The sequence below is a fragment of the Scyliorhinus torazame genome, chromosome 2 (genome assembly GCF_047496885.1).
Source record: "Scyliorhinus torazame isolate Kashiwa2021f chromosome 2, sScyTor2.1, whole genome shotgun sequence".
Lineage (NCBI taxonomy): Eukaryota > Metazoa > Chordata > Chondrichthyes > Carcharhiniformes > Scyliorhinidae > Scyliorhinus > Scyliorhinus torazame.
Genome location: NC_092708.1, coordinates 166,658,566 through 166,679,863, shown reverse-complemented (window position 1 = coordinate 166,679,863; position 21,298 = coordinate 166,658,566). Strand labels below are relative to the sequence as shown.

Here is a 21,298-nt window from a genome sequence, read left to right as displayed (position 1 = left end):
CTCTTAAAGGAGGAGAGCGCGGTGAAGAGGCAAAGAGACTTGGGGAAGGAATTCTAACTTAATGTGCAAAGCAAGCTGATGGCCTGGCCTTATTTGAAATACAGGGTGGGATATGAAGAAGTCCAAATTAACAGCAACAATGAGCATGGTGAGCAGGGTTTGTTGGGCTAAAGAAGGTTACAGAGGAAGGGTGGCAATTGAGGTGTTTAAACTCAGGAATCCAAAATTTTACATTTGAGGCATTGGGCCATGGAGACCAATGCAGTTCAGTAAGCACAAAACTGTCAGCTAAGTGGCACTTCTTGGGGGATAGGATATGATAACTGTGTTTTGGCTGAGCCGAAGGTTGTGAGGGAGGAGAGCATTGAGTGGCCTAGTTTGGGGATTGCAATTGCATGAGGGTTTCCGCAGTATGCTCCCACAGCTGCAGATAAATGTACTCTGTTTACTTCATAAACATCTACCATTCAGTGACCAATGATGTAAATTATTTGTGCACTGCTTTTCCCATTTCAGTTTTAGCAAACAAACTCAAGGTTGCATAGTCCACATGTATTTACCACGCTAATGGGTATTGAGATCACATGCCCAGTGGAGTTACTATTTCTCATTTTTATTTACTAAACAGAAATACAATTGACCATTCCTGAATTTCTAATTAGTCCCATGTGGCTCGGAGCCTGATGTATTGGAGAACATTTTCTTACACCTATTTAAGAAACACAGTACCTCAGCATGCAGTTCTTGTTGATTTTTCTTTACTTTTATAAATGTCTGTCTGCATTAAAAAAAAAAAAAAAAAAAAAAAATTGTTTGCTGGTATGCATATTTCAATTATGAGGTGGGTGCACACCCTCACACAGGTTGTTATGGAAGGATCAGCATCTGTCTTAAATATCTTCATTCTTATCACTGGAGACCTGGCTTATATGGTTTGCCCAGAGATTTTATTGGGAGGATTCTGTTTGTGAATTCTCTATTGTTCAGCAATGATGTGTGGTATCACCCCTGGATCACATGTCTGTGCTTGCTTTTGTCAGTTCTCAAGGCCATTCTCATACATCTTATGTCATCGTCTAAGTAAGTTACAGTTAACCACTTCATAAGAAGAGTATGAAACAAGACCATTTGTTCATTAAGGCCTCTAGAACCATGCACACAGTCTGGAAAGGCTGCTGCAGAAGCCCGATATAGATCAACCTCTGCAGTTTAAATACTGCTGAGGAATATGGACACCAGGCTTTTCCAATGTACTTTTTTCTTAAGAGCCAAATAAAGGCAATTAAAAATACATAATAGAAACAGGCCAGTATGGTCTGCCTGTATCTCTCTCCACACAAGTTGAGTTGAGAACACTGCTTGAAGGCCTTGAACGTTTGGTCATGTGATATTGTAACCATGTGAACAGGTGACATCTGCAAACTTTTCTATTCCTGCTTCTTTGCACTCTGATTTGGCCTCAACTACTTTGTAAAGGTGAATACTCTGAACTGGGGACCTCGGTCAGAGCTGATCTGTTCTTGAACTTCACGTATCTAAGTGCCAGGTCTGGATCAAATAAATTGAGAGATGGTCTAAAGGCTGAGTCTTGGTTTTTGGGGCACTTCTCACAAGGTAGCTCAACCTCAACTCAGCGCAGCACCAACATTTCTGAACCACTCCCCATGATTTTTCATAGAATGATAAAAATTACATTTCTGAGGCCACTTTGCATCAGTTGCCAGTGTTGGTGTTCTCTCCTCTATCCAAGCCCTTCAGAACCTTCTATATTTATCTTCAGATATTTGTTCCATTTTCTTCAAAAGGTGATCAGGTCTCTACTTCGATAGTCACTTGTGGCGAAGCATGGTATGAGGTCTAATAATGAGGTCTTCAGTTCAAGAATCCTCCTCCCATTCCCCCTAGATTTTCCCTTCCCTGACCCCACTATTTTCTCCTCGGCCCACCGTTCACACTCTCCCTTCCTCCCTCCCTGCCTTTTACTTCCTCTCAGTGGGATTGGTGACATTCTGGGAGGGTTGGAAATACTCCAAGCCAGTCAGTCTCCTTTATTGGTATTTAGTACATTGATTTAAGAAAAAATATAAATCATGCACACAGGCTACTGTGTGGTATACAAGTGTTTGAAAAAAAATTTGCCCTGTTTTACCAGATAATGGGCTGGATCTTGCTGGAAAACTCATGGTGTGTACAGTAAATGATGCACATGTACAAATTAAGCAGTGTGTTCCTGGGGTCTTGCTGATTGTTCTATGTCAGTTCGCTGTTTGCTTTGCATAAACACACCATCCTTGACCTCCCCTTTTATTTTTTTTAAAAGCCTGCACAGTCTTCATATTCACTGACTTTTTTTTCTTTCATGGGATGAGGGCTTTGCTGGCAATACCGGCATTTGATGCCCATCCTGAATTGCCATTGTAGAGGGCAATTAAGAACCAATCCCATTGGTGTGGGACTGGGGTTAGGCAGGACAGACCTGATCAGGATTGCAAATGCCTTCCCTCAAGGACATTAATGAACCAGGATGGGGCTTTTTAAAAAGAATTAGAGCCAATGATGGTTTCAGGAGATTTTTTCTTTAACTCATTTTTTCAGTCTTTCATTACATCAGTTTATCTTTCTGTACCTGGTTTTGATTCTAATTCACCCATCTCTATTTTACTACTTTCTTTCACAATCATTAAATCTCTGGTTAGCAGGATAGACTGTTGGCCCCACAGTTAACTGGGGTCCTTGATGCTCCTTTGCCCATGCCACACTGTTACATACCCACGTTTCCAGCAAGTTGCAGTGCAAAGATTCTTCTAACTGAAGATTGTTGAAGGGTTTAGTTAATGGTGCAGTGTGGGATGTCGTGCTTCAGCAGGATCCAGCTTATTCTGCGGTCAAGCTATCCCCCTTGTCAGGTTGCCCACAGAAACCAACTAAGATGTACAGGTATAAGATGTGACATCCTTTGTGATATCATTTGTGATATTTTAATCCATCCAAAATATGCATATGTTCAATTCATTACGTTACACAGATGTTCATCTGATGGAAAGTAAAATGCAGTTTGAAGATGGCCTATTTTTCAGACTGGCTTGTGAAATATAAGTCATTTTGGCGTTCATTCTCATGGTGACAAGGCAGCACTCTGCAAAATCTAATCCTGAAAAATCCTCCAGAGGGTCTCCCACCCACACTTTAAGAAATTTAATGTATTGTGTGTATTGAAAATATTCTGATTAACATCACCAAATTCCTTATCTGTTTAGACACTCCCATGCCTCGTTAGGATGTGCAGTAAAGAGAGGCTGCTGGAGGAGCGGGTGGAAGGTGCTGAAACCTTGGCATATCTGATAGAACCTGATGTTGAGTTGCAGAGGATTGCTAGCATCACAGATCATCTTATTGCAATGCTTGCTGATTACTTCAAATATCCAAGTTCAGTCAGTGCAATCACAGATATAAAAAGGGTAAGTTTCCTAACGAAATTTGCAAACACTTTGCCTTTCCTCAAAATGAACTGCTTGTTATGAGGTAGATAAATAAATTGCAGTATTTAATCTTGATTAGATGATCCATTATAAAACCAGCTTATGTTCAAGGTTTTAACCCAAATAATTGCATAATAGTAATTTACTGTCCACCTAACATTTCGTATTTCTATTCCTTTTGTATTACTCTTGCTGACGAAGATTGGCCAAAGAGCAGCAATCTGTGAATTAATTGTTCCACTCCTGCCTTCAAGGTAACTTCACATCAGTGGGATATAGTCTGCAGGATGAAGATTGTTTTTCCCACTATCTCCAGGAGATGGAGCCCTCCACTTAAAACAAAATTTATCCCATAATTATTGCTGATCACCTTCAATAAATCTTCAGCAAAGACAGCTGTTTGAATTATTTGTGCCTTGTAGTGATGGAACATAAAGCTGGCATTTATTTACTGCAATTAATGTACTATTTCTTTGTTACGTACAGTATCAGCAAAATAGATCTGCTTTTGCCTGGAATGATTAGTCTTATTGTAGCTGTGATTTCTTAAGTTTAAATTGAAAACCATTTTTTAAGACAAACATGTAAGTAAGGCCATCGTTAAAATGGATAACTGCGGAAGAATTGTTTGACATTTTCAAGTTATTTTAATGCACTGGTGCAAGAAAATAGTATTTGAATATTGATTGTATTTGGTGTGTCACTATCTGTTTTATTGACGGTTAATTAATTAATTGCACCATATACAAAATTGTGAAAGTCTTCAATTCTTCATCTTTCCTAATATTCTTCAGCTTGACCACGACCTCAAACATGCTCATGAACTTCGCCAAGCTGCATTCAAGTTGTATGCCTCCCTTGGAGCGAATGACGAAGACATCCGGAAGAAGGTGAGTCTGGGAGAGGGGCGTCCCCCGGTCCTGGCAACCAACAGGCAGGGAGTGACGTCAACCTGAGAACAAGGTGAAGAGAATTAACAGTGACTTTACGAAAGAGCATAATCAGATCTGAAGAATGAATGGGATTGAGACTCATTTGTCTAGAGAAATGAGTTGTGACGTGTTCATGTTGGAATGACAAGTACTGGTGTTTCCTGTGTTGAACCTGCACCGGACCTTTAAATTACATTCTTTGCATGAGTTCGTAACAATAGTAACAAAATAAGCACTGTGAAGTGTAGTGTATAGTACTGACTCACATAATGCAGTAGTACTGTAATACCAGTTATATAAATGCTTGCCTACCTACCTGCTGCAAACCGGAAGTCTCAGCTTCTGTTTCTGTATCACTTTTAATTTGTGGCCTGCTGATGTGTTCATTTGTGTTGCTGATGTGCAAGTTTAACTGTAAATAAAGCTTTGTGCAATGACATTGCTGGTAGCTTGTTTTCTGAATCTACAGTAAACCAAAACACTTTCCAGGTAACTTGAATAATGGCATTTTAAATGTATTTGAACTTTAATCCTTACACAGTGAGTGATAAGCCATCCAGAATGGCATTTTGCCTTATCTCAAATAAGGAAAGACCGTGTTGTGCATGCAAGTGTATCTACCCATCAAGACTGAGAGCCACCAGTGCTGGAAAACATGCATGTTGCTCTGGCAATGTGACTGAAATCTCAACCTTAAGAGTGTCCTTTTGCTGCAACAATGTGGCATTATCAGTTTCTTGTACTTCCTATGCTCTTTGTGAGCAAGATTGTCAAATTTAACAAAGTAATGTGGACTTTGAAAAGAGTCTGCTTACATTAATTTCCTCAAGCAATTGTCACCTCTGGCTTAGAGTGGGGTCCTGGTATCTTACTGATTGCTTAAACCATTTCAGTTTTTTAAAGTTTCAAGTTCAAAATGAAAGAAATGGCATTTTGACCGTTTTCGTTTGTTTGCAAGTTGCAATTCTGCAGTCATCAGTTTCTAACAAAAATGTACAGGAATGATAAAGACTATGAATAAATTGTAGCTGTGTCAGAATCTGAACTTGGGAAGGTGAACAGACCTAAAAATAAACGTGCAGATCCCCAATGTGTTATCCTGTGAGTCTGCATTGTGCTTTTTCTGCGTTAGTTATGCTTGTTACAGACTTGAGTAATATTTAGGTCAGGGCACCTGAAGTGCCTTATTCTAATATGACTTTCAATGTGCGCAGATGCTACAAGTGCCTTTTCAGCACCTCTGGGCAGAATGTTGAGGGCACTAATGTTAACTGAGGAAGTGAAGAAGAACATCCAATAAACAATTTTAAGATTAGAAAACACCTCTTCCACTTTAAAGGCTTTTCCACAGTTGTAGTGAAATCATTTTTTGGAGATAAATTAAAGTACTTGTTGAACTGTTTTTTTGTGAAATTGGTGTAAAAAGGTTAATTGCATTAACCCAAGTTATCGAATCATCACATAGAAAGAAGCTGCTTGACCCATTGTACTTGTATTGGCTCTAGGTCTCCAGGTCTTGCTGTTCTTGCACCCAACTTACAAACTGTATCATTAGGTTATATAGTGTAACCTCATTTATAAGACATAGGAGCAGAATTAGGCCACTCGGCCCATCGAGTCTGCTCCGCCATTCAATCATGGCTGATATTTTTCGCATCCTCATTCTCCTGCTTTCTGATCCCCTTATTAATCAAGGACCTATCTATCTCTGTCTCAAAGACAATCAGTGATATGGCCTCCACAGTCTTCTGCAGCAAGGAGTTCCACAGATTCACCACCCTCTGGCTGAAGAAATTCCTCCTCATCCCTGTTTTAAAGGATTGTCCCTTCAGTCTGAGGCTGTGCCTTCTGGCTCTAGTTTTTCCTACTAGTGGAAACATCCTCTCCACATCCACTATCCAGGCCTCGCAGTATCCTGTAAGTTTCAATAAGATTCCTCCCTTATCCTTCTAAACTCCCCAACGAGTACAGACCCGGAGTCCTCAACCGCTCTTCATATGACAAGCTCTTCATATGACAAGCTCTTCATTCCAGGGATCATTCTTGTGAACCTCCTCTGGACACTTTTTTTTCCAAGGGCAGCACATCGCTCTTTAGGTACGGGAACCAAAACCCCTCTCAATACTCCAAATGAGGCCTTATACAACCTCAGACATACATCCCTGCTCTTGTATTCTAGCCCTCTCGACATGAATGCTAACATTACATTTGCCTTCCTCGCTGCCCACTAAACCTGCATGGCAACCTTCAGAGAGTCTTGAACTAGGACTCCCAAGTCCCTTTATGCTTCTGATTTCCTAAGCATTTTCCCCATTTAGAAAATAGTCTATGTCTCCATCCTTCCTTCCAAAGTGGATAGCCTCATTTTTCCATGTTGTATTCCATCTGCCACTTCTTTGCCCATTCTCCTAGCCTGTCCAAGTCCTTCTGCATCACCCCCGCTTCCTCAATACTACCTGCATATCGTTATCATCTGCAAACTTAGAAACCGGGCCCTCCGTTCCTTCTTCCAGATTGTTAATGTATATTGTGGAAAGTTGTGGTCCCAACACCGACCCCTGAGGCACACCACTAGTCACCGGCTGCCATCCTGAAAAAGACCCCTTTATCCACACTCTGCCTTCTGCCAGTCAGCCAATCCTCTATCCATGCCAGTATCTGACCCTTGCAGGGCTGGTTTAGCTCAGTGGGCTAGACAGCTGGTTTGTGATGCAGAACAAGGCCAGCAGCACGGGTTCAATTCCCGTATCAGCTGAGAATTCTGAATTCTCCCTCCGTGTACTTGAACAGGCGCCGGAATGAGGCTTTTTACAGTAACGTCATTGCAGTGTTAATGTAAGCCTACTTGTGACAATAAAGATTATTTTATTTATTTAACACCATGGGCTCTTAATGTATTTAACAGCCTTAATGTATTTAACACCTTGTCAAAGGCCTTCTGGAAATCTAAATACATCACGTCCACTGGTTCTGATTTGTCTAACTTCCTTGTTACCTCCTTCAAAGAATTCTAACAGATTTGTTCGACATGACCTCCCCTTGATGAAACCGTGCTGATTCTGTCCTATTTTATCATGCACTTCCAAATACTCTGCAATCTCATCTTTAATAATGGACTGTAAAATCTTACCAGTGACCAAAGTCAGGCTAACTGGCTTATAATTTCCCATCTTCTGCCTCCCTCCTTTCTTCAACAGGGGTGTTACATTAGCCATTTTCCAGTCCTCTGGGATGCTCCCTGCCTCCAGTGATTCCTGAAAGATCATCACCAATGCCTGCACAATCTCCTCAGCTATTTCCTTAGAACCCTGGAGTTTAGTCCACCTTCAGACCGTTCCATTTCCCCAGAACCTTCTCCTTCATGATGGCCACTGCACTCACCTCTGCCCCCTGATTCTCCTGGAGTTCTGGTATTCCACTTCTGTCTTCCACCGTGAAGTCTGATGTAAAGTAACTATTCAGTTCCTCTGCCATTTCTTTGTTTCCTATTGCTACTTCTCCAGCCTCCTTTTCCAGTCGCCCAATGTCTATTCTTGCCTCTCTCTTACCGTTTATATATTGAAACCAACTCTTGCTATCTTCTTTTATATTACTAGCTAGCTTGCACTCATATTTCATCATCTTCTCTCCTCTCCCCCCCCCCCCCCCCCCCCCCAACACACACATTGCTTATTTAGTTGCCCTCTGCTCGCTTTTAAAGGCTTCCCAATCCTCTGGCTTCCCACTAATCTTCGTTACTTTTTGTATACGTTTTCTTTTGCTCTTATGCTGTCCTTAACTTCCCTCATCAACCATGGGTGCCTTGTCCTCCCCTTGCCTTGTTTCCTCCTCCTTGGGATGAATTTCTGTTGTCTCCTGAATAACCCTGAAAAACCCCTGCCATTGCTGTTCCACTGTCTTCCCTGCTAGGCTCCTTTTCCAATCGACTCTGGCCAGCTCCTCCCTCGTGTCTTTGTAGTTACTCTTATTTAATTGTAATACCGTCATACCTGATTCCAGCTTCTCCCTCTCAAACTGCAAGGTAAATTCTTATCATATTGTGGTCACTGCCCCCTAAGTGTTCCTTCACCTTAAGATCCCTAATCAAGTCTGCTTCATTACACCTCACCAAATCCAGAATTGCCTGTTCCCTAGTGGGCTCTGTCACAAGCTGCTCCAAATAAACATCTCTTGGACATTCCACAAATTCCTTTTCTTGGGATCCACTACCAACCTGATTTCCCCAGACCACCTGCTTATTGAAGCCCCCATGATGATTGTAATATTGCCTTTCTTATATGCCTTTTCTATCTCCCGGATCTATTTTCTGCTCCACATCCTGACTACTGCTAGGGGGCCTGTACATAACTCCCATCAGGGCCTTTTTACCTTTTGCGATTCCTCAACTCTGCCGACACAGATTTTATGCCTTTTGATCCTATATCGCATCTTGCTATCGATTTTAAATTAATTCATTACTAACAATGCAACCCCCACCCACTTTGCCCATCTGTCTGTTCTTTCGATAGGACACATATCCTTATATTTAGATCCCATCCCTGATCCCCTTGCAGGCACGTCTCTGATGCCCACAACATAGTACCGGCCAGTTTCAATGTCCGCAACAAGCTCATTTACCTTCTTCCGTATACTGCGTGCATTTAAACACCACATCCTTGGTCCTGCATTGACCACATTCCTTCTCATATTTGTCACCTCTTTTTTGCCCTGCCTGAAGTTAGATTCCTGCCACCTTTTATGCTCTCCATTCTATTATGTGGTCTAGAAACTTTACTAATCTCTCCTGAGCCCTCTGCTTCTTCAACATGTTTAAAGTCTTCGTCATTAACCTGCACTTCTACGTTCTCCTTTAACTTTGGTTTTCTAATTCTCCATACAACTGGACCCTCACCCCCCACTATTTAGTTTATATTTATAGCCTTTGTAATCCTGCCAAAATGAATTATTTCACATTTCTCTGTTAATTCTTTAAATATTTGTTTATGGGATGTGAACATCACTGGCTTGACCAGAATTTGTTTCCCATCTTTAATTGCCATTGAGAAAGTGGTGGTGAGACACTTTCTTGAATGCTGCAGTCCTTGAGGTGCAGGTAAACACAGTGCTGTTAGGGTTTATTCAAAACGTTTTTGACCCAGTCACAGTGAAGCAACAGTGATATGGTTCCAAGTAAGGATGATGTGTGGTATGGAGGGGAACTTGCAAGTGATGTGTTTCTATGCATCTGCTGCCATTGTCCTAGGCAGTAGAGGTTGCGAGTTTTGACGGTGCTATCCGAGGAGCCTTGGTGAGTCATTGCAGTGTATGTCTTGTCTATGGAACGCGCTCCTGCCACTGGGCGTCGGTCGTGCTGGGAATGAATGTTTACGGTGACGGCTGGGTCAAATGGGTTGATTTGGTCCAGATTGTGTTGAGCTCCTTGAGTGTTGTTGAAGCTTCACTTATCCAGTCAAGTAGAGAGTATTCCATCGCACTCCTGACTTGTATCTTGTAGATGGTGGACATGCTTTGGGAAGTTGAGGTGAGTTACATTTGCCCAGTTCACCAGCCTCTGTCCTCCTGACATTTGTTACTATCCTCCTCACTGTCTTGAGTTTTGTGCCACCTGCAAACTTTGAAATTATGCCATGTATGGATCCCAAATTCAGGTCATTAATATCTATCAAAAGGAACGGAGATCCCAACGCCAACCCTTGGGAGACACCACTGCACACTTCCTCCAGTCTGAGGAAACAACTGTTGATCGCTAGTCTTAATTTTCTGTCCCTTAGCCAATTTTGTATCAACGCTCTGCAATCACACAAACGTTTGCCAATACGTCGATTTATGTGTCTATTGCAAGACCCTCATCAAAGAGCTCAATCAAGTTAGTCAAACATGATTTGCAATTAGCATCTGAGATGGCTGTCATTGATTAACCCTTATTTTCCCAAATGGCAATAAATTTTGTCCTGGATTAATGTCTCAAAATGTCTTCATCATTGATGGCTTGGTAATGGTTGGATATTTCTCTCCTCTCATTTCAACAAGGGTGCAACATTTTGACACCTCTTCCATCTCTACTACCTTTTGCTGTCTTTGGTGGAGAAAGGTGCAAAGTACTTCAGCCATGCCCTCTGCCTCCACAGATAGATCTCCTTTTTGATCCCTACCTATGACTACCCTCATACTATCTATGCTTATGAAAGATATTTGGGTTTCTTTTTATGTTACCTGCTAATTTATTCTCGTGTACATTTTGCCCCTCTTTTTAGTTTTTCCCCATACAATTGTGTTTGGCTTGCTTCTCTACTGAATTATTGTGACATTTATCATTAACCCTCCTTTTCCAGTTTTATTTTTACCTCTGTATCTGGAGTTATCCAGGATCTCGTTTTCCCTCTCTTGTAGGAATGTGCCTAGTCAGTACCCGAGCTATGTCCTCTTTGAAGGCCTCCTGTTGTCATTCACTGTTTTAGTTGCTGGCCTTTGATTCCATCCACCTGGGTTAGATCCCCTTTTTAAAAAAAATAAATTTGGAGTACCCAATTCATTTTTCCAATTAAGGGGCAATTTAGCATGGCCAATCCACCTACCCTGCACATCTTTTGGGCTGTGGGGGCGACACCCACACAAATACAGGGAGAATGTGCAAACTCCACACGGACAGTGACCCAGAGCCGGGATCGAACCTGGGACCTCAGCACCATGATGAAGCGGTGCTACCCATTGCACCACCGTGCTGCCCTAGACCCCCTTTCAACTGATTGAAATTGCCTCTCCTTGAGTTGGGTATTTTTAAGGATTTTGTTTTGCTTGACCTTTTCCTTAAAAACACAACTGTTTCTCCATATATACGCTATAAAAACGGACTAAATTTCTCCTTAACCACTTCGACTTGGAGGAAAACAATCCCACTTTCTCTTTCCACATAAATTAATTCCCTAATCCGTGATATGATTCTGGTAAACCTCAGATCCTACCCCAAGGCACTTGACATCCTCTCGCAACTGGTGCCCAACTGTGATTTACCCTAAATATTACTAAATTATAGGGCAGCATGGTGGAGCAGTGGGTTAGCACTGCGGCCTCACGGCACCGAGGTCCCAGGTTAAATCCTGGCTCTGGGTCACTGTCCGTGTGGAGTTTGCACATTCTCCCCGTGTTTGCGTGGGTTTCGCCCCCACAACCCAAAAATTTGCAAGCTAGGTGAATTGGCCATGCTAAATTGCCCCTTGATTGGAAGAAATTAATTGGTTACTCCAAATTTAAAAAAAAAAATATATACCTAAATTATTGGTAAAGCTCTGGGAAACAATTTTCACTGGCCTAATTTATGAGGTCCACTTTAGTATGTTATTACAGAAATCTTGTTGCCTCTATGGATTTTATACTAACTGACAAAAGTTAATTCCTGTTTACATTTTGTGATGCAAATTTCATCAACTTCTTACACTGGAAAGTACTTGCACATTGTGTTCAAATGCTCCACTGTCTTAGGGCTTAAGGTAGTTTAAAAAATATATATATGAAAGAAAGATTTCCAAATAAAGGCAAAGGGCCTCATTCCCATATGATTTCTAAAGATATTCATCGAAATTGGCCTGTATTTATACCTCCACAACATGTAATCATTTTTAGACACTTTTTCACCTGTTCCTTCTGCATGCATTGTTAATTAGCGACTATATTATTGACCTCTAATTCACACTAACATCCTTTTTAATATAGTGGGGCAGTGAATCAAATTGCCTTTTGCACATTGTATTGATGCAACAAGACAAATAATTAAATTATATTTGTATGTGGGCGCTGACTTGTATCTGCATGAATGGGAACCAAATCGACTCAAAATTCACTCATCATGCTACGCTGTCTTAATCCATTCATTATTCATTTGTAAATGGTAGGTAGGTGTTCTGCTGCATATACTGGGAAATTGAGTTGAAGTCTCATGGTTTCCTGCTTTTTTCAAGTCCATCCCCCATCCATCCTTCCCCCCCCCCCCCCCCCCCCCCCCCCAATTTCATTAGAATTTAAAACATGCCCATTCTACCTTCACCTACTTACATTCTGCTGTCCAATTAGAAAGCAGTACTTTTACTGATCGTCAATGACTCTGGCTCACAGTCTTGCTGTCCAAGCATCGAGCATTATCTGTAAGGCCACTGAAAGAATATTAATTTAACTAGTGTTTGCCTGAAATTTCTCAACAAAAGTGACATTAGGAGTTCATATTGCATTCTGCATATTATGAAGGTTTGTCAGTAACTTGCGGTATGCTATATTTACTATCAAGAGCAAACGGGCTTGGGCATAATCATTGAATATTACATGTATACAAGACATGCAAAACCTTGGAAACAAAAATATTCCCACTGTGGAATTTTGATTTGTACATTGTAGCACACAGCACATTCTTGCGTCTGCTCGAGGATCTCTGCTGTCTCTGACCTATGGCCTCTACAGTTATACGGCTCTAAAATGAGGTCCGCCCTATGACTTTGAATATATTTCTGCATGAATCATCAATGTGAAACTTCACATGTCTGTAATTCATGTATAACTATTGTTTGCATTATTTGGCATACAAAATCAGTCCACATCAGGATTTCTGGAATATTAAAAGAATGAACTGTGGCAAATAATGCACAGAATTTTGGCTATTGAACTAAGGCTTGTTAAGGTGCTGCTCAAATGATTTGTTTGCTCATCTTATCAGTTCTAACTATTAAGAGCTGTAGAATCCTTTCGGAGTTGTTGTCAACATATATAAATACATTTTTGATTTATCTGCGCAGTTAGAAAATGGATAGATATTATTTTCCAAGGCATTGGTCAGATACTTTCTGCATGAAGTCACGTTTTACATCATGAGTTGTTTTAAATTCTTCCCCACCCTTGCTCAAAATGCTTAGTGAATATTTTTGTAGAGTCCTAGGCCAAATATCAGTCCTGATTAAACCAATTGCAGTACAAGTAAAAGGGAATATTTTTAGCTTGTAGGGAAAACCTGCTGTGGTCTGACATTTTTGTTTGCTTTTCTATGCAGCCTCTCCTGCCCACTCCAAAGCTGTTTTTTGATTTTGAAATAAGTTTTAGGTGTTTTTGATCAATTCCCAATTGGTTCTATGTTCTTTTGTGCTATCATAGTCATTACTTTTATTCGTTCAAAGTAGATAGTTAACCTTAATTTTTGCAGTGCTGCAAATTCAAAGGAAACCCCTTATTTGGATTTCTTTTGTATTTGCATGCAAAGCTGCAGGGAGCCTTTTAACAGCTTCAGGATGGACTGTCTTGTGGTATACCTCATGCATAATTTTAGCAACCGAAAAACTTTGGGACTACTTTGTTCATTGATTTGCTGTAAAAGGTCTCCTATTTGGGAGACCTCTTTTGGGTAATTTTATGATCTCTTGATGAATATGAATCACAGGATATTTAAACCACCCAATTTCTTATCAACGCTATTCAGGATAATGTGTTTCCCATTTGATGCTTTTTAGCAAAAAAGTAATTTCAATTCAACAACATTTTAAAGTGTTTGAGATGTCAGTAGTACAGTGGATTATTAAACTTGATATTTGAAGGAAAATATATATAAAATATAAATTTATTTTGTGGTGCAGTCGTCTTTTTCTGAGGTTGTGGTTAAGATGAATTGTTGGGGCAGAATAGTTGAAAGCTGTGCCGTGTCCCTCCCTATGCTGTACATGGCTAAGGGGCGTCATGCTGAAAAATGCCAGAAGTCTTTTTGAAAGTTCTGTTCTCCAGCCAGCAGGGCATCCCTCATCTTCAATACAAAATGATTCCCCACAAAAATGGAATGCTCACCATTTCAAAACAGATTGAGAATTCAGAAAAACTTTAAATGTTTTTTAATGTTGAGTTGATACCCTTGATGTTAATGAATAAGTTGAAAATGTTGAGGTTGTTGATGAGCTACTACGTTAGTTATTTTCCAGCGCAGTTTTCTAAAACACATTCTCTTCTTCCTGCATTCAGTATAAATCAGCATAAAAATACAAATGCCTGTACCAAAATTGATGCCCTAACTTTGAAAGTTAGCAATATTGTTGCAAGCATTCTGATTTTAGCCATTGTTTAATTAATGATTCGTGATTTAACCATTGTTTAATTCGGTAAAGCGGTAGATGCAGAACTGTTGAACTGTTACCTGTAACGGAAAATTGCTGCTGGGTAGTGCTGTCAATTTAAAGGTTTAAAAAGCAAATCTATTTTTCCCTCATGAGATCCTATCAAATGTTGTAACTTACATTTTACGTTTGAGGAATAAGTAAGTACCTTTAGCACTTTGGGTGGATTATAATTCACGTTCTGCCATTGATAATGAATGGGTGAATATTTGTTTTTTAAATGACACAGTAGATTTAGTTATTTTGTTTTCTTCCTAATAACCTTAAATGTTTTGTGATGAAGGTGTAAATCATCAATGCTCTGCTGTAGCAACATATTTCAAGATTTTTTAATACTATTTTTCATGCAAGTGATCTGAAAGCCGATCAGTCTAGGTATTCAAATTATATCCTGAGCAACCCAAAGATTAGATAACAACTTTCAAGTTCCTTCTATGCATTTTGAGCTATCGGTTTTAGAATAAATCAACAAATGATTGTAAGATAGCATTTCATCCAACTTGGAGGTTGCCATCATTACATTGAAAAACTGAAAATTATCGGAAAATTCTTGTCACTCTATCAACTAACAAGCTTGATTTTGCAATGGAGACTTTTGGGATCAATCCTATGGAAAGGTAATATAAGAGCAAAGTCAGTACAGCTTATGACTGTTGTGGGACATTTAGATTTAAAATTATGAACTGGTTATAGAGCACCATGTCAGCAGGGTTATTGAAATATTGATTATAGTAATTCATAATTTAAGATGTTCATTATTTCCAATAATGTTATTAAAGCATGCATGAACCATATATATGTTACATATATGAATTGAAGGTTGGAATTTTGTCCCCTCTATGCAAAATTAATTATTGCATGAAGAAGCATCTGTCAAGTTCTGGGAAATCTGACTTTTCTGTTGGTATGGCAGTCCAATTTTTGCAGTCTGCTCTACTCTTAGTAACTACCAAAATTGACAATTGTCCTCGTCAGTCACCCCAGCTACATCCTACGAATGCGTCTTAATGTTAAAAGCTACCTACGTTTTTTGCGCATTAAATTATTACAAAGAATTATCACCAACCAATGTATCTTTTTTTTCTTGGTATCTTTAGTTTCATTAACAAACCCTGAGGAAACTGAGTTGCAGTAAGCCAAGCTGTATGAAGGAGAAGAATGTACTAGTTAATAACTTCATTAATAATTTACCCCCCTCACACCATCGTCAGTAATAGCATCTAGCCAAAAGCCTTAATTTCATCAATAGATATTATTTAAAAAAATATATATAAAATGTTCCAATGAGATTCTTTTTAACCATTTGGTCAATTTACTCTGGCACTGCTGATGGTGATTAAATAACAAACCTCATTAAACCTATATTAAAAACTTTTTAAAATGTCATTAAATACTGTATTGCATATGTTTACAGTCATCGTAATTAGATGTGTTACAATGATCCACAACAAACTAGCCATTCTATTGTTTATTCAACAGCGTTTTAAATGACTAACAGCATGGCTAATTCATAGTGGACCATTGTGATGTAGTATTGCCATGTTTAATTGCTGGTCGATTAGTGGTAACGAGGAGTATGTCTCGTTAATTTGGTAGTGGCAACTTTGTCAAATTTGCTCATTTGGTAGTAGTTTCACCTGTTGCACAGAAGGTTCAATTTCCAGGCCTATTCTAGAGTTTGAGTTCACAATCTAGGGGACACCCAAATGAAGTGTAGTGGGTGACTCCTTTCGGTGAGACATTAAGCCAAGAGGCCGGTATCTGTCGATGTTAAAGATCGGCTTTCATTATTCAAAAAAGCATAAAGAGTTCAGGCCATGCCTTCACTTAATGCCATTAAGCAACTGCTGTTTAATGTACTTTGCTATGTGCAGAATGAGTTTGTGTTTGCCAATGTAGGTGGTAACTACATTGTTGAAGGGAATTCTTACTGGGATATGATTAAGTGGAATGAGAAAAATATCATCCTTGATTGAATGGCGGAGCAGACTCGATGGGCCGAGTGGCCTAATTCTGCTCCTATGCCTAATAGTTTTGTATAAAGCAAGTCTTTATATTGGGAGCATAAGCATTTGGCTAAAGATTAATGATGGTTAGTTGGATAGAAGGAACTCTATTCCAATTTAAAAAAATTAAATAGCATCCATATGAGACCGTTTCACTTTTCATCATACTAAAGTTATGGAACAAACCCAATCGGGGTCCACCCTGATTTGGGAACAAGTCTGAGTGAAATGCATTGGAGGAAACTTTGCTCTGGAGGTTTGTCTGGCCCTGTCTATTGATACATTACAGCAGTTGCTAAAAGTTTATATAGTGTAAGTGCAGCCTCTGGAAGACCAGATTTATATTTTAAGTGAATCCAACATTCTTGCAGCTCTATTGCATTATACTGGCTATTGTGCATAACAGGCAAATCATCTTTACATGAGCATGCCAGCCATAAAAATATTTTGAGGTAATTTTAAATAACGTACACAAGATGCACTTTCAGTTAAAGAAGTGTAATTCTGTCCATGTATGTTGTAAAATAAGGTGCACCCACCTAAGTTGCTTATACTTAGATCCTTTTAGTACTGGCCGCAAGAGTATTTAGATGCAAATTACTACTGTCTTTCGCTTTCACCCGCACTGCACCTCACTGTGTCAATTTCAGTTCTTAATTGACGGGTTATCAAGTAAGTCTCATTTTGTCGATGTTGACTTGAAGAAGCAGAGATTTCTTGTCCGTTTACTTGGCTAGGACATTGGAAAGAAACATAATACTTATATATTCTGTGGATCAACGGTATTCTGGTGCTGTTATCATCAGTCTCCAGCGTGGGTTCAGCACTGTTAGTCTCTGTTAGTATTGTTTTCATTTAATTGAACTTGTATGTTATGATTAAATGGTGAGTGTTTGAGGGTGCAATTTAATGTTCAGAGATAAAAATAGAAATTTGTAACTGCTGGAAATCTGAAATAAAAACAGAGGACATTATAAATACACAGCAGGCCTGTGGCATTTGAAAGAGTGTGTATTTGGAGAGCAGAACTTCCTTAATTAAATCTGCTCTCAGAATTTTGGTAAAAGTAAAGATCAGTGAACAATGAGAATCACCTTGCCTCAGTATTGCTGTTGGATACGTTCAGGGAAACATCTGCAGTCCTTCAGATGCAGGGCAAATAGGAATTTGTTTGTGCCATTCTCTGTAAGATTTAACCGGAGTTTGATGTATGAATGAGGACATGCACTTAGGATGTGACTCGCTGACTTAGTTTAATATGTGTTTAATCAAAGTTAGATCTCTCATTGGGCAGTTTTCTTTCATTTATTGTTATTCATTTATGTCATTTTTTGAGAGAAAGAGCAATGTACCTGAAATGAATTTCTGTATGAAAGTGAAATTGAGTTTGAATTGAAAAGATAGTTTAACTTTTCGGGTATAGACTGGAAACGTTGGCATTTCTTTTCTCTTTATGGTCCCTGACAGACCTGTTAGGTATTTACCACTTCTGTCTGTAATAATCCGATAAATCTCACCGCAGCCAAAGGTTTTTGCACTTGGGGTTTATTTAAAATGATAACCTGAGTGACCACTTCATTTCCAACTACAATTCAGAGCTATGTGTGTCATAATAACAGCATTGGTATGTGGTGCTGGTTTCTGTGGCACAATGTCACAAAATAATTCACTAATTGTGAAGTTGGTAATTTTAAATAAGTAATCTACAGCCAAGAAATTCTTTAGGTGGAAAGGTTTATTGAGAATTAAAAATACAAATTGAAATCTGATTTGTTTCATTTTCATTTTCTGGCATAAATTTGAATTTTACAGTCAATACAAATATATATTTCCAGAGACAATCTCCAGAGTATGAGTTTTCAAAACTACCCATGTGTGCATGAAGTTTTTATTTAACGAAAAATAGCCTTCAATAGATTATACTAGTTGAGTTGAGAGACTGGTTACTTCATCATGATTTTCTAAAAATTTCCTTTTATTATTTTTAAGGGATTTTCAGGACTAGCTAAGCTCTTGAACAAAAGTATAATACCAAAATCCAAATTTGTATTGCAAGATTTTAACCAATTTGTAAATAGTGAAAAGTGGAATTTGCGTTTTTATTGCTGTACAAGATTTGATTTAATGTGATTTTATGACTGCTTACAATGCTAAGAATTTGCCATCAGGATGGTTTATGGGAACAGGTGCTATATTGCTTTGCTAAAATGCTGTTTCCCCTCCAGGACACACACAATGTGTAAATTGAATAACAGATGGGCAATAATGTCTATGTAGTTATTGTGCAGCAGTTATTTTCCTCCTGCATGTACCAGTTTATAACAACATTTTGATAAAATGTCCCCTGTGAGGATCAAGTTTAAAGTCAAGTCTGATCCATCTAACAACAGGCTGCAAAGCTTTTAGTAACCTCCCACGTACTGCCCAAGATTTGAAATGAATACACCTGTTTGACCTAAAATTATAACTACGGAACAAATACATCAGCATTCAACTTAGTACACTTATTTTTCTTTTTAAAATTGCTGGCACATGGAGTGCAAATTTAAAAAAAACAACTGAGATGGAAGAGGACATTTGCTTTCTTTGGAATTCCTTAAGAGCCTTGTGGTTAAGATACTGGGCTAGATTGTGACATAATGGTAATTTATGAAATTGAATTCGATGGGTTGCTGGGCTAGCATCAGGGGGTGAAATATGATGGTGAAAGCTGCCAAGTTGATGTAAAAGCTCAGTGGATCACTCATGGGCGGCACAGTGGTTACCACTGCTGCCTCACAGCCCTAGAAGCCTGGGTTCAATTCCGGCCTTGGGTGACTGTGTGGAGTTTGCACTTTCTCCCAGTGTCTGCATGGGTTTCCTCCGGGTGCTCCGGTTTCCTCCCTTAGTCCAATGATGTGCAAGTTAGGTGGATTGGCCATGCTAAATTGCCCCTTAGTGTCGGAAAGATTAGGTGGGGTTACTGGGTTATGGGGATTGGGTGGAGGTGTGGGGTTAAGTAGGGTGCTCTTTCCAAGGTTTGGTGCAGATGCGATGGGCCGAATGGCCTCCTTCTGCACTAAATTCCTTCAGGGGAAAGGGGCTTCTTATCGCTACCTGATCTGGTCTAAAAGTGACTCCAGTCCTACTGTGTATGTGTCACTTAAGGCCCTCAAGGGGCAATAAAGATACTCCCACTAATGCCGCCTGCATTCTAATAACAAGTAAAAAAGAAAATTCTACAGTTTTGCATGTGTTGATGTGGGAATGGGAGGGTGGTAGGTGTAGAGCAAAAGAGGTGTTTTAGAAAAATTGCTTTTAAAAGTTGATTCCCATAAGAAGGGTGTTTGAGGCCGAGGCTGGATGCAAGTGTATCAGACTCTCGGGTGATGGTCTACCTTGGAAATGGCAACCCTGATTGGGAGGCTACACGTTGCCAGGTAAAACTTATAATATTACCTTGAAGAGCAGTGTGTTTTAAGAAGGATTTCATGAGGCAAGGCCTAACATGAAAGGCCTGATCTTAAGGGGTTGGTTTTAACAACTGGGACTTGATTGCATTTTGCCTTTACAACTGGTACTAGTGTTTGAAAAGCACCTTTAATGAGGTAAAATGCTACAAGAGCATTCTCAAACAAAATTTGTCATTGAGCCACAGAAAGAGATATTAGAACAGATGAGGTAGGTTAAAATAACTTTTGTTTTCATCCTGTAAATAAAGGTGTTGATACAGGGAAATCCAATTAACCAAATTTAAGGATTATTTATTTCTAATTTGTCACTTAGTGGCAAACATTTGGCATCATTTTGAAAATAAACTATGAAAACTTAATCGTTTGCTGTGTTTGGAAGGATTCAGAATACAGACACTGCCAATCAAGTCGATATGTTTGATCTACATTTCTTAGATTGGCTGAGTTACCAAGGGTGGCTTGGTGGTGCGGTCGTTAGCACTGCTGCCTCACGGCGCTGAGGACCCGGGGTCGATCCTGGCCCTGGGTCACTGTCTGTGTGGAGTTTACACATTCTCCCTATGTCTGCGTGGGTCTCGGCTCCACAACCCAAAGATGTGCAGGGTCGGTGGATTAGCCACACTAAATTGCCCCTTAATTGGGAAAAAAAATAATTGGGTACTGTAAATTTATATTTATTTAAAAAAAGATTGGCTGAGTTACCAAATCCAGGAGATGAACAATTGCCACTGCATGGGATCTTCCTACAAGCACAGTTCAGTTCAGGAACAATTGCTGCATGGATGGTCTTTTGTCTGCTTTCAAGTTGTTATGCTTTGAGATTCCTGTTGTGGATGGTTGACCTTAGATTGGTGGTGCCAGATATTAGAAAATATAGACCAATTAAACCCCAATGTGTGATTAATGGGTTGGTACTGATTGCTTCTCATCTAAAAGTCTTTCAAGCCCATATGAGTTTCTACTAATCTTGATATTGTAAAATGTTTTTTAAGAAATTGTGAAGTTGTGAAAACTATTTGAATCATTTTGTCCATTTCTTACTGAGCCCCAGCTAAAATAATATGTCTTGTTAAGTACAAAGGCTAGATTTAATTATGCTGCAAGTAAATTTGTGACATCACAAACCCTGTTAGTTACTTACGCTACTGTTAACTTTTCGTTATAGATTATTGAGACTGAAAATATGATGGATCGAATTGTGACGGGCTTAGCTGAGTCTAGTATCAAGGTGCGGTTAGCTGCTGTCAGGTATGGATGGACTCCTGAACTTTCCAGTCTGAAATATAATTTGAT

General features: G+C 39.4%; 1 protein-coding gene across 6 annotated transcripts in view; it reads left to right on the top strand.

The window, feature by feature from the left end:
* armc8 (armadillo repeat containing 8) overlaps positions 1–21,298 on the top strand; it is a 141,238-nt gene that overhangs the window by 48,233 nt on the left and 71,707 nt on the right. For all 6 annotated transcript variants that reach the window (XM_072479242.1, XM_072479262.1, XM_072479279.1 and 3 more), the window contains 3 exons: positions 3,258–3,458; positions 4,274–4,369; positions 21,171–21,253. In XM_072479242.1, the coding sequence (XP_072335343.1) occupies positions 3,258–3,458; positions 4,274–4,369; positions 21,171–21,253 (380 nt within the window). The remainder of the gene's footprint in view (positions 1–3,257; positions 3,459–4,273; positions 4,370–21,170; positions 21,254–21,298) is intronic.